Source organism: Ovis aries, chromosome 19, assembly GCF_016772045.2.
Source record: "Ovis aries strain OAR_USU_Benz2616 breed Rambouillet chromosome 19, ARS-UI_Ramb_v3.0, whole genome shotgun sequence".
NCBI lineage: Eukaryota > Metazoa > Chordata > Mammalia > Artiodactyla > Bovidae > Ovis > Ovis aries.
In genome coordinates this window covers 21500097-21514071 of record NC_056072.1, presented here as the reverse complement: position 1 = coordinate 21514071, position 13975 = coordinate 21500097, and the positions used below count along the sequence as shown (strand labels likewise).

General features: G+C 40.7%; 1 protein-coding gene and 1 long non-coding RNA gene across 7 annotated transcripts in view; one reads left to right on the top strand and one right to left on the bottom strand.

Annotated features, from left to right (window-relative positions):
* Positions 1-2420, top strand: part of ITPR1 (inositol 1,4,5-trisphosphate receptor type 1) — a 348286-nt gene extending 345866 nt beyond the window's left edge. For all 6 annotated transcript variants that reach the window (XM_060402187.1, XM_027958140.3, XM_027958135.3 and 3 more), the window contains one exon: positions 1077-2420. In XM_060402187.1, the coding sequence (XP_060258170.1) occupies positions 1077-1163 (87 nt within the window). In that variant the 3' untranslated portion in view covers positions 1164-2420. The remainder of the gene's footprint in view (positions 1-1076) is intronic.
* The window catches only part of LOC105603426 (uncharacterized), a 160443-nt gene that overhangs the window by 29926 nt on the left and 116542 nt on the right, over positions 1-13975 (bottom strand). Inside the window, exon 2 of the long non-coding RNA XR_006057022.2 lies at positions 2555-2745. This is a non-coding gene — a long non-coding RNA (uncharacterized LOC105603426). The remainder of the gene's footprint in view (positions 1-2554; positions 2746-13975) is intronic.

The window sequence follows — 13975 nt, the reverse complement described above, 5'->3', positions numbered from 1 at the left end:
GACAGACACTATTAGAAAATTTACATACATCCTCTCTACGAGGTCAGAATTATTACCCTCATTATGTGAATGAAGAAACAGACTTTGAAAAGTTACAACATAAAACCTTATGGAAATAGGTCTGATTCCAGTGCCCACATTCTTTATATTAATACTACTAAACCCTAATTCCTCTCTGACTTTAGGAAGCCAAAAATGTAGAAGCAGGATCTAAGCCCACTTAGATAGAGATAACAATTTTATCAGATATTTCATATAGCTTTTTTACCTTAACTGACCTAAATGCCCAGCATCAAATCCAGAGTTGGGATAACTGGGTTAAGAAAAATGGAAATGCAGGGAGTTAATTATGCCCTGAAATAGGCAGAACTGAGCTAGATACCTGTCAATATGAGAACTGGTTTAGTTCAGCAGCCAAATAAAAGGTCCTAACTTCCTGTTTGCAGTTTTGAAAACACAGTTTCATTTGAGCAGCCTTAAGAAGCGTTCTTTCCTGACCTTAGTGTGTGTAGAGGGGTGAGGACTGGTCACCACTGAGTGCCAGGCCATGATTTATGTCATTCAGTCACCCTGGACCTGAGCTGCTAAGGACATTCTCATCTCCCTAGAAATGCTGTGTGATTGTTTTTTCTCTCTCTCAAAACTATCCAAGAACACCTGGAGAATAACCGAGACACCCGGAAGACAATGGACTTAATCTCTCTCAAACTTAGAGTTCTAAACACATTAGACAGTTTGAGTGTTTAGTGTGTTGCAACTCTTGTACAAAGCTATTATTTGGACATAGATTTGGGAAACAAGAATCTTGTGCTTTAACTGCTTTTTGTTCCTTTATGAAACAAGTAGCAAGCAGAATTTCTGAATGTCACATTGCATGACTAGGGCACAGAATTCCCCATTCTGCTCAGGTAGATGTCCTTTTTGAAGTTGTGTGTTTGATATACTAATTGGTATGCTATTTGTAGAAAGTGGGTTTCAGTATAAACCATAACCACAGAGGTAAGTCTATGGTTGAGTATACGATTTGACGTACAGGAAGTGTCTGGGTCTAATGATGAAACTTTTTAACTTTCCAGATGACAGAACAAAGGAAGCAGAAACAAAGAATTGGTCTTCTAGGACATCCTCCTCACATGAATGTCAACCCACAGCAACCAGCATAAGCAAATGAACTAAAGGCGTCGTATTTACCTTTTTAAATTATTTTTAGTGTGGGTCTGGCTAATTAGTTCTGATTCACCCAGAGAGGTTACATTTATGCTTAGTATATTTGTAAATACTCAGTTTTATACTGTATGTATATGATTGCTACTCTCCAGGTTTGGATATATGTATTGTAATTAGAATTGTTGGCAGGGTGAAATTTCATTTGTGCCAAAAAAAGTATTTAAAATGCCTTTTTGGGAAGGACTAAAGAAAGCACCTGACTTGCACTTGAACCACATGATAGATTTAAAAGTATATGACATGTATTTTGTATTTAAATCTAGAATAACCAGTATTTATGTTTTTTATAAAACTGTGCAATACCAATTATGCAATCACCATAAATCTATAACTCCTGTGTATCCTAAGGGGAGTGCACATCTTTGAAGCTGGTGTGTTAATAGTATGTAACAAATGGTTAAATGATGCTGCTGCCAAAATCATATTACTAGTGAGTTTCAGGCCCCCAGGCGTTTTGTACCTTATAATTACCCTGTGGTGATAGTACTTCTCGTTGCTAGTGGCACCAGTGCCTCTGTCTCCTAGTGACAGTGCTCCGAGACTCGGAACTGTCAGGTCAGCATTCATTTTAAGAAAAGCAACTTTAGTTTCAAAGATACTTTTAGGCTTCTGAATTGATCATTTAAACTATCTATGTCTTTTAAGTAAGAGCGGTAAATTAGAGGCTCAGACTTTAGTTTGCCAAGTTAGTGAATTTTTTAAAGGGAAATTTCTAAGCTCACGTTTGGGGTAAATGCATTATGCTAGCCCATCAATGTCATCTCCAAGGTGAATTTTGATGTCACTTTATAAAGAAATGGATAATTGATGGTCTCTAGATCTAGTCCAAACAGAGTTGATTTTTTCCATCGGAACCAACATGCTACAGTAGCTAAGACGTATTAAACTATAGCCATCCAGATAGAGATGAAATATGATCTATCCCATTAGAACTCATAGTTTGAACACTGACATGTTATTCTTGTGAACGAGCCACATTTGAGTTTTTTTCTTTGTCACATGATTTCTTTGCTTGATGGATGAAAAGTATGAGAGGAAACTTTTATATCTGTTGCCTAGTTTTGTACATGGATCTCATTTTACAAGAGACTCTACCAAAAAAAGTTTAAAAATGTATTGAAAGCAGAGTTCTGAAATGAGTAAAGTTTGTAAATGCATATATAAAAATATTTAATAAATGATGCAGAATAAAATACTGTGACTGAGTGATGGCTTTCATTTAGACGTTTCTTTCCGTCATCACAGCTGTTCCAGTTATACATTTTCTTTAGGACCAACTTAAAAGTATAAATGGTTTACTTACCAGGTTGATTCTGAAAGTGCTTACCTGAGGAATGAGAACTCTGAGAGCTCCTGAACAAAATACAGGGGAGGGTTTAGTCCAGTGGCCAGTGGTTCTTCTCGATGGGTGACTGCCAAGCAGACTGTCGGGGTAACGTGGGCACACACGGTCGAGTCCAGAATGCCGGTTCAGGCTCTCGCTCCTGCACTTTCCCTGGGGGACCTGGAACTTGTCATCTGCAATGCAAAGAAGCACCGAGTGGTGAAGTCGACTTTCCTTCGATGGTCAGAGGCCTTCATGCCAGCTGGAAATGTTTGACAAATCTAACTCATCTATCCAAAGGCAGGGAAAGCTGTGCCCTCCTTAGAGCACTGCCTGCCCTGGTTGCTCTTGTAACGTTGATTTTCTCTGTGCTTTGCCAAATAAGAATAATTACCATCCAATGTCAGAAACTAGGTTGGGATTGAACTCCACTTAAATGACTAGTTTCAGAACCAATGCTTCTGCGTTATAAATTTGGTAACTTTAAAAACAAGTGAATCATTCTCCAGTCAATACAGCATATCTCCATAGAATTTTTCCATAATAAAACCAATCCAAGATAGATACGTACTTGTATCTATGAACAAACCACCAGCCCTCCATGCCAAACCCTGCCACATGAGCCCCAGCCCACGAAGACTTGCTCCCCTCGTCTTTCCCTTTGCTCTCCCGAGCTGCCCAGCCCGGCGAGGCGGTGTGTGTGGTTTGTCTCCCACCTCACTCACTGCCAAGTCTGCTTTGACATGTTCAGGTGGGGCCTTTACAGGTTTGTCCTGTTTCATTTGATTCCTGTCACTTAAGATACAGATCTTCATTCGGTTCACCAGCTTCAGCAGAAAATAAACGGAATTCTTCTCCACCCCACATGCAGCAGATTCTACCAGTGGAGTTTGGGTGTGAACACAAAGCTGGTACAACTGAAACAAAATTTGAAATTATAGCTCCTGTGGCCTTTGATGGATAATTGTGATTTCACCTTTCTCCAGACTTGGCTTTTTCAACACTTTCATTTCAAGGTCCAAGTTGCCTTTAAAGTTACTCAGTAGCATGGAAACTTACATTGCCATATGTAAAACAGCCAATGGGAATTTGCTGTATGATGCGGGAAAATCAAACAGGGGCTCTGTGACATCTAGAGGAGTGGGATGGAGAGGGAGATGGGAGGGAGTTTCAAATGGGAGAGGATATATGTATACGTATGGCTGATGCATGTTGAGGTTTGACAGAAAACAACAAAATTCTGTAAAGCAATTATTCTTCAATTAAAAAAAAAGTTACTCAGGTGAAGAATCAGTGCTACTGGACTAACAAATGTTTTAGCACAATGCTTACAAGCAGGACAGTCTTTTTGGCTCTGATAATTTAATTTTAAAAAAGTTTGCTGTAGCACCAACTAAGATTTGAAGATTTTGCCAATTTCCTCAATTAAACCATTTGTTATGTCAAAGGGTCTGGGAAGCTCCATTCCACTTTTCTAATGTTTATATTATCTTTCCCATTTCTACTTATGTCCCTAAAATTCTGTAGTGATAAACCTTGTTTCCTCCTACATATAAAGCTTCCATTCTTCTGAGTCCTAAAGCTTTACTTGATATTCCACCCAGTACAACTGTTCTTAGAACTGTGTGCCTCTACTCACACACACATACAAAATACAACTCTTTATTTTGTTTTTAAAAAATACGATTCAATTTACCTGTTTTTCTTCAATTGGTTTCATTTGGTTCTACTTTCTGAAAACGAATTGCTTGATTTTGTGCTTGTAAAAACTGCTCTTTCACCCTGTTTAAACATTCCCTAACGTAAATTATAAAGCAAACAAACTTGATTTGTGGGAGCTAAGCAGCAACACTGTCTTTGCAGTAGCAACCTAAGCACAGTGTTACTTAATGTGCTAATGGGAAATGACCAAGTTCTTCACGGTAAACTAAGGAATTATCACATTAAAATCTCAGTTACTGATTTCTGTGTCTTCCTCCCATGGTTGGTTTGGGTAATGTGCTAATGAGAGACAGCCTGAAAGTTTCTGCTAGTTGTTTTAAGGCTAATCACGAGAGCTTCCTGGGCAACACAGATGGAAATTTAGTCTTTTAAGACTATTAATTACGAAAGGAGAATAACTATGTACTTACACAAGCAGAGTTGGGTTTTGCCAAAATAATGTTTTCACAGATTTTAAAAAACAAAATGTGCTTGATAGCAGGCTTAACTTATATGACAATAAAACGCACGTTTACACAAGACAGGATGTCATAACAAAGGACTCCTACTGAAGGCTCTTGAGACAATGTGTTCCTATCTGCCACAGAGCAGGAGTGAAACTTTTCATTTTTAATTGGAGAATAATTGCTGTACAATGTTGTATTGATCTCTGCTAGATGACAATGTAAGTCAGCTATAAGTGCACATACATTCCCTTCCTCTTGAGCCTCCCTTCCTCTTGAGCCTCCCTCCCACCCCCCATCCCACTTCTCCATCATTAGAGCACAGGGCTGAGCTCGCCACCGGCTACCTATTTCACACATGGTGTATGTAAGTCAGTGTACTCTCAATTCGTCCCACCCTCTCATTCCCTTATTGTGTCCATAAGTCTGCTCTCTCTCTGTGTCTCTCTTCCTGCCCTGCAAATAAGTTCATCAGTACTACTTCTTTAGGTTCCGTATATACGCTTGAATATACAGTATGTGTTTTCCTCTTTCTGACTTATTTCATTCTAACAGGCTCTAGGTTCTTCCACCTCACTACAACTGACTCAAATGCGTTCCTTTTTTATGGTGGAGTAATACTGGAAGTGTAAATTGATACAGCCAGTATGGAAAAACAGTATGGAGATTCCTTAAAAATCTAGGAATAAAGCTACCCTATGACCCAACAATCCCACTACTGGGCATATACCCAAAGAAAACCATAATTCAAAAAGACACATGCACCCCAATGCTCATAGCAGCGCTGTTTTCAATATCCAGGGCATGAAAGCGATCTAGATGTCCATGGACAGATGAATGGATAAAGAAGCTGCGGTACATATATACAACGGAATATTAACCATGAAAAGAAATTTTTCATTGTAAAGGTAAGAAACTGAGCCTTAGAGTGGTAAAGGAACTTGCCCAAGGACCTAAGTCCAGAATAAACGAAGGCCCCCGACTCAGCCAAACAGGAGAGAGCTCTCATACCCACCATCTTCCCTCCATAAAAGGGCTATCATATCTTGTGAGTAGCAGTTTCCCATAATGGTTCTTCCTTTACAGGAAGTCCGCATGCAGAACTGTATTTTGTCCAACACAAATGGACTTCCTTTTCAAGCCTCTTCCATAAGAGGATCTACACGCTAGAAAGTGCTGAAGGTGATTACTTTGTCAAGAGTGAAAACTTTGTGGCAAAGATAAGAAGCTTCTAAAATCTCTATCTTTTACAACTACCGATCTCATGTCAATACCTCTTATTTAACTGCATTTTTCAACAGGAGAATCTCTTTTCTCAGACAAGGTGGCTTTCTCCACATGAAATATTCCACACAGGCTGGCACCCTTCGTACCACAGAAGTCCGTGCTGATTGGCCAACTCCGCTCTCCTTTCGTTATACTGATCACTTGTTCACAATCAACTAGAATGTTGGAAAACCCCCATAAAGATTTCGATTTTACAGAAAGTACCCAAAATTCCACCAGTTTTGCATCACAAAGTAGTGGTTAAGGTAGAGTTTTGAGTAAAATGCCATGCGTGTGGTTTTTGTGGGTGGTTACAGCTCAGAGCGACTCTTGGGCCTCGTCAGTAATCCCCAGGCAACAACGAGGATGGCTATTACAAACTAAGATGATTCTGATCTTCGTAGCAAACATCTCTCCGTCTTTGGTATCCTATGCCACCTTAGGCAACTCACACCGTCAAGGCTGATCTCAAAACCTACCCAGTGGAAGACAATAAAAAGACCACTGGCAGGTTTTTACACCGGGTTAAGTTTGACAATGCTCATGGGCTGTGAACTCTGCATAAGCTGGTGGTTTAGACTCATTTGGTAAAACAAATCTCTAGCCCACTGGGGTACTACATTAAAAAAGAAAGAAAAAAGAATGAACCCAAGAAGAAACTTAAAATATTTTAAGGTCATGACAAACTAGTGTGAAAGAGAATCCTAACACCTAGAAGTGAAACTGCATCATCCACCCAGCCTGGAAAGAAAAAAGAAAGCTAAAAACCACGATCGATTAAGAATGCCGAGTCTGAGAAAACCCCTAAGGTGAATTCTGAACAACAACAAAAAAAAGAGTCCCACAACACAAGAAGTGCATACTGTATGCAAGAAGTGCTAATGGAAAGAGTTCGCCAGCATTTCTGTAATGACCTCACGAAAGATGACTGCTCCTGTGTAAATGAAACTGTAGACAATCCAGGAATTCAACCTGTCCATTCCAGAACTGAATTAAGCTAGTGATTTAATCTTTTTGACATACCTGTCACCTATACCATCTCATGAAGACTTGTCAGAAAGCTCTGTAGCACGAGAAAAATAATTAAGACGTCATATGAGACTAGGAAGCAAAACCACACAAGGCCTGAGCGCTAAAAATGTTAGTTTACTTCAGAGCCCCCCTGGCAGCAGGATAGGAGGAAAACGACCTTGAGGCTGATGAGCGTCTTCATACCAGCTCTACCACTTCAAAGCTATGAGTTAAAGCAAGCTTTTTAATCATTGTAATTTTCACACACACATGTACACACACACACCCTGCCCCGCTCCACCATTTAAAGAGTGGAGGCACTACCACTTCTTCGGACAGCAATATGCTTTAAGAAAGACAATATAGGGGACTGCTCTGGTGCTCCAGCGGTTAAGACTTCGCGCCGCCACTGCAGAGGCATGGGCTCGATCCTTGGTCCAGGAACTAAGATCTTACATGGCACTCAGCACATCAAAAAAAAAAAAAAGACAATATATGTCAAGTGTCTAGTATATACCCAATACATGATATTTCCCATTCCTTTGCAATGTCATCATCATTTCCACAATCTCAGCAAAATACTGAGACCAAAGCTTCTGTTCCTACTAAATGGACCTGAAGTTATTAATGGTAGGATCCTAAATCCCCAAGTCTTCCTTTGTTTACAGCAGATTTATCCATAATTCCAAAACTTGTTAGCAACCAAAATGTCCTGCAATAGGTGAACAGAAGGACTTCCCTGGTGATCCAGTGGTTAAGACTCCACACTCCCAATGCAGGGGGCAGGGGTTCGATCCCTGGTCAGGGAACCAAGATCCTGCATGCCACATAGCGCGGCCAAAAAAAAAAAAAGAATTGTAGTACACCTAGACAATGGCATATTATTCACCACTTTTAAAGAGTGAGCTAGCAAACCAAGATAAGACTTGGAGGAACCTAAAATGCATATTAATAAGTGGAAGAAGACAATCTAAAAAGGCCACATACTATATAAATCCAAGTAAATGACATTCAGGGAAAAGTAACACTATGGAGACAATAAAAAGAGTAGTGGCTGTCAGGGGTAGGAATGGGGCATGGATGAACAGACAGAGAACACAGGGGATTTAGGGTGATGAGACTGTAAAGGTGGACAGATGTTATATACATTTCCAAAACCCAAAGGATGTATAAAGAGAGTGAACCCGAATGTAAGCCATGGGTGATCATGATGTCAGTGTAGGTTCCCTCAGCCATAACCACAGTGCTGAGGGATGCTGGCAGTGAAGGAGCGGGAGAGGTACATGGGCATTCTCTGCACTATCTATTCAATTTTGCTGTGAATCCGGAAGTGTTTTTTTTTTTTTTTAAAGTTAACTAAACATTTTTTTCAAGAAAAAAAAAAAGGTTGGATAAAATATTGACACATGCAACATTTATGACCCTTGAGAATTTTATGCCATGAAAGAAGCCAGTCATAAAAGACCACATATAGTATGATTTCATGTACATGAAATGTTCAGAAGAGGCAAGTCAGGTCTACAAAAGACAGAAAATAAATGACTGGTTGCCCCAGGCTAATGGGGGTGGGGTGTCAGAAAGAAATGGGGAATGACTGCTAATGTGGGCTAAATCCCCAAGTCTTGACGTGACATGTTTGGGTCATATCGAGTCATTTTTTAAAACTGTATCTTTAACATCCAAACCGTGTGTACTATCCATTTGAACTGAATTCATAACTTAAACTATTATAGAGCTCACAACTCCTGGATAATTATTCTCATATTTGTGATCAGTGTTGAATTTAAGTCTGACTTCCTTTTTATAAAACCTTCAGAGAAAGACATTTTATCTAGGGATAAAGGATAAAGGATGATGCATTCCTTTAGTTTATGAAGTACTTTTATCTACATTTTCATTTAAACCTCCCAACCCTGTTAGATATTACCCCTGACATGCGCACGGTCCTATATTGTACCGTCTTTCACATTCAAATGCAGGTTTTAGATTGTATCTCATATAACTGTGTGAAGCCCATGACTTTCCTTAACAATTTCAAGGATTCTAAGGTGAATGCTTACAACTTGGTAATGATTCCTTGTCACTTTTTGATCCTAAGTCTTGATTGTAACCTAATTCTCATCACCTCCCCTGTCTCTATTCCACCCAACCCTAGTGTAGACACAGCTGGCTCTACCCTCTGGCTCTAAAACACATGAGCATCCAGGTGTTGTGAAGAGCGGGCCTCTATAGAGTGTAATACTAGGACCCACTTCCTTTCATCACCCCTGCACAAATAAAGGCAAAATAAAAACAAAATTAAGAAAAAAGTTTCCTCCAGCTTCAACTAAAAGCTGAAATTTAGGATTTCCCTGATGGTCCAGTGCCTAAGGCTCTGCGCTCTCAATGCAGGGGGCCTGGGTTCCATCTTTGGTCAGCTAACTAGATCCCCCATGCCACAACCTGACAAGCCAAATAATTAAAATAAATATTTTTAAAAAAACATGAAAAATTTGTACTTCTTTTTTATGCAGAACAATTTTAGCCCCCTGGACCCAACCCTCCCACTGAGATTAGCCCTTTACCTTGACCAAACGAAAAAGACCATAATTCATCTGTTTAGCTTTCAACTCAAAGAGCAAATAGCTTTTAAATAGCTCTTTTCCCCCACTTCCGGATACCTCCTTATCTTAGAGAAGAAATCAGTTTGGAAAGGTCAAGTGATTTGACTAAACTAGAACATCAGACCTGAGATTTAAAGGCAGATCATGTGATAATATACACTCATTCTTTAGGATCCATGAGGAACCCATGGGTAGTAAAACTTGAGGACACTCAAACCCCTTAGGTGAGGAGTACAGTCAGCCCTCTGCTGCCATGGGTTACAAATCCACAGGATCTATATCCATGGATTGGAGGACTGACTGTAGCGCACATCTTCCTCTCTAGGCCCGTGCTTCACTACACCAGGGGTGATCCTGCCAATAAGGTGCTGGGGCCTCCAACTGTCCACCTGTTTGGGGAAGATCTGGTAAATACCGGGCCAGAGTTCTAAGAGAGGCCAAGTAAGAGTTCTTAAGGATAAGGACTGTAACTAGTCCATTTCATTCAGTACGCAGCACAATTTCTGCCAATAAAGGGGCTCAAGACATTTGAGGCGGGGAAAGATTGTGAGCCTTCACTTATGTCCTTGGGGATTTTGGAGCCAGGGCCAGGTAAGAGTCTTTCATTCAGGAAGGACTATTTAGCAGTCCTTAGCAGACCTCTACAAAAAAGATCTTAATGATGTAAATAACCACGATGGTGTGATCATTCGCTTGGAACCAGACATCCTAGAGGGCAAAGTCAAGTGGGCCTTAGGAAGCATCACTGTGAACAAAGCTAGTGGAAGTGATGAAATTCCAGCTGAGCTATTTCAAATCCTAAAACATGATGCTTTTAAAAGTGCTGCACTCAATATGCCAGCAAATTTGGAAAACTCAGCAGTGGCCACAGGACTGGAAAAGGTCAATTTTCATTCGAAACCCAAAGAAGAGCAATGCAAAAGAAATGTTCAAACTACTGCACAGTTGCACTCATTTCACATGCTAGCAAAGTAATGCTCAAAATTCTCCAAGCCAGGCTTCAACAGTACATGAACTATGAACTTCCAGATGTTCAAGCTAGATTTAGAAAAAGCAGAGGAACCACAAATCAAATGGCCAACATCCAATGGATCACAGAAAGAGCAAGAGAGTTCCAGAAAAACATCTACTTCTGCTTCACTGACTATACTAAAGCCTTTGACTATATGGACCACAACAAACTGTGGAAAATTCTTCAAGAGATGGGAATACCAAACCACCTTATTTGCCTCCTGAGAAATCTGTATGCAGATCAAGAAGCAACAGTTAGAACGGCCATGGATCAACAGATTGGTTAAAAACTGGGAAAGGAATACATCTAGGCTGTATATTGTCACCCTGCTTATTTAACTTATACGCAGCATACATCAAGGCTGGGCTGGATGAGGCACAAGCTGGAATCAAGATTGTCGGGAAAAATATCAATAACCTCAGATATGCAGATGACACCACTCTTATGACAGAAAGTGAAGAAGAACTAAAAAGCCTCTTGATGAAAGTGAAAGAGGAGAGTGAAAAAGTTGGCTTAAAGCTCAACATTCAGAAAACGAAGATCATGGCATCTGGTCCCTTCACTTCATGGGAAATAGATGGGGAAACAATGGAAACAGTGTCAGACTTCATATTTTTGGGCTCCAAAATCACTGCAGATGGTGACTGCAGCCATGAAATTAAAAGACACTTGCTCCTTGGAAGAAAAGCTGTGACCAACCTAAACAACGTATCAGAAAGCAGCGACATTACTTTGCTAACAGAGGTCTGCCTAGTCAATGCTATGGTTTTTCCAGTAGTCATGTATGGATGTGAAAGTTGGACCATAAAGAAGGCTGAAGGCCAAAGAACTGATGCTCTTGAACTGTGGTGTTGGAGAAGACTCTTGAGAGTCTCTCGGATGGCAAGGAGATAAAACCAGTCAATCTTAAAAGAAATCAATACTGAATATTCATTAGAAAGACTGATGCTGAAATTGAAGCTCCAATACTTTGGCCACATGATGTGAAAAGCCAGCTCACTAGAAAAGACCCTGATGCTGGAAAAAATCTAAGGCAGGAGGAGAAGGGGATGACATAGGACAAGATGGTTGGATGGCATCACTGACTCAATGGACATGAGTTTGAGCAAGCTCTGGGAGATAGTGAAAGACAGGGAAGCCCGGCGTGCTGCAATCCATGGGGTCGCAAAGAGTCAGACACCCCTGACCAGCTGAACAATAGTTTAGCAGTGGCCCAGAAGAAGTTGCACAGACAATAAAAGATCAGGCAGTCATTACTCCTTTTGCTGCAGACCAATGAATCTTATAACTAACCGATACTCAGTGCCTCAAGCTTCAAGACTCCTGCTCCACAACTCAAAACCATCCCCTACTTTTCCCTCTTTCTGTGTGTGTTAGTCGCTCAGTTGTGTTTGACTCTTTGCGACCCCATGGACTGTAGCCCTCCAGGCTCCTCTGTCCATGGAGTTCTTCACGCAAGAGTACTGGAGTGGGTTGCCATTCCCTTCTCCAGGGGATCTTCCTGACCCAGGAATCGAACCTGGGTCCTCTTGCATTGTAGGCAGATTCTTTACTGTCTGAGCCATAATTAGGCAACCGTGATCTTCCCCCTTCTTTCAATTCTTGTAAGAGATAAACCTATAACTGTGTTCTCTCCATGCATGTGTCCTCTGGACCCACCTGCACCTCCATACCCTTCTCTCCACCTGACTCCCTCACCCAACAAGACTAAAAGACAATCCCTCAACCATCCAGAGACGATTATGACACCTCTCAGAGCATACCAAAAGAGACAAAACACATTAAGAAATTATGGCCGGGACTTCCCTGGTGGTCCAGTGGCTAAGATTCCAGGCTCCTAATACAGGAGACGTGGGTTTAATCCCTGGTCAGAGAATTAGCTCCCACATGCCACAACTGAAGATCCTGCATGCCACAGCTAAAAATCAGCACAGCCAAATCAATACTTAAAAACAAAAAAATTATGGCCATTTTGGGTAACACAGAAGTATGGTTTCTTTATATATGAGTATACACACAACGTGGATGAATCTCAAAAGGATTATGTTAAACTAAATCAGACTCAAAAGGCTACATGCTGTGTCATTCCATGGATATGATATTCTTGAAAAAACCTACAGGAACGGAAATCAGGTCAGTGGTTGCCAGAGACAGGCGGTACGGAGAGGAAATTTATTACAAAGGGACACAAGCGAAACATTCTGGGGGATGGAAATGACCTCAGAGTATTGGCGGCTACTTGATTATACAAACCTTTCAAAATTCATAGTACCGTAACCTAAGAAGGGTATATTTTGCTATATCCAAATTATACCTCAGTAAACTTGACATGAAAAAAACTAGTAGAAAGGGGTAAAGACCCAGGCCTGAAGTAACCTGCTCCCCAGGAACTCTGATGCAGGCTGTCCCCGGCCCATATTCTGAGAACTGCTAACGTCTGGGTTGTGTCACAATGCCTTTGTCCTTAGCACAGGCACTGTACTTACTTTTTGAGCTGAGTATCATTTCACAGTGATTAGGAGGATCTGAGTCAGAAATGTGCCCACTGGGGAGTCTAGGAGAGCTGGCAGTGAGACTCAAAAAAAAAAGGGTTTTTTCTACTTTTAAAGAAATGTCTGTGTTTTAGAACTTACAAACCTAACAATCCTATAAATACACTGCATTTGTTTTCTCTTGCTACTACTAACAAGTTTTCCAAAACTTAAAAACTATCTTAAGCTTCTGGTTATCAAAGTCTTAAATGAGTTGACAGGGTTAAAGCCTTCGGGAGGCCCTAGGGGAGATTCATTTCCTTCTCTTTTTCAACTTTCTAAAGCTGCCTGCGTTCCTTGGCTCGTTGCCTGCTCCCACCTGCAAAGCTAGAAATGGCTGATCAAATCCCTCACAGTCTGTACCACACTGACTGTGATGCTATGCCTTCCTCTTTTACTTACTAGGACTCTTGTGATAACACTGGTCCCATGTGACTAATCCAGGAAGTCTCCCTATCTCAACATCCTCAACACAACCACATCTGCCAAATCCCTTTTGCCATGGAAGGTAATATATTCATAAGACCTAGGCATTAGGACATGAACATCCTTGAGGGGCCCATTATTCCACCCACCACATTTGCCTAAGCAGAAACCAGGCAGTTGCTCATGTTTAAGACAAGACAAGAAGAACAAATCACCAATCTGTTTTCATGCCTGATGGATTTGAATACAACTGGGAAAGTCATATTTTCTTCTGGTCCAAACAGGCTGAACAAGTCAGTTAATCAGCATGACCATGTACAATGATGAAGTTACTACATATAATTGCCCAAGACAGTCTGTGGCTTCCTTTTACTTTCACTACTGCTATTCCTGGAGAACCAGGAAAAACT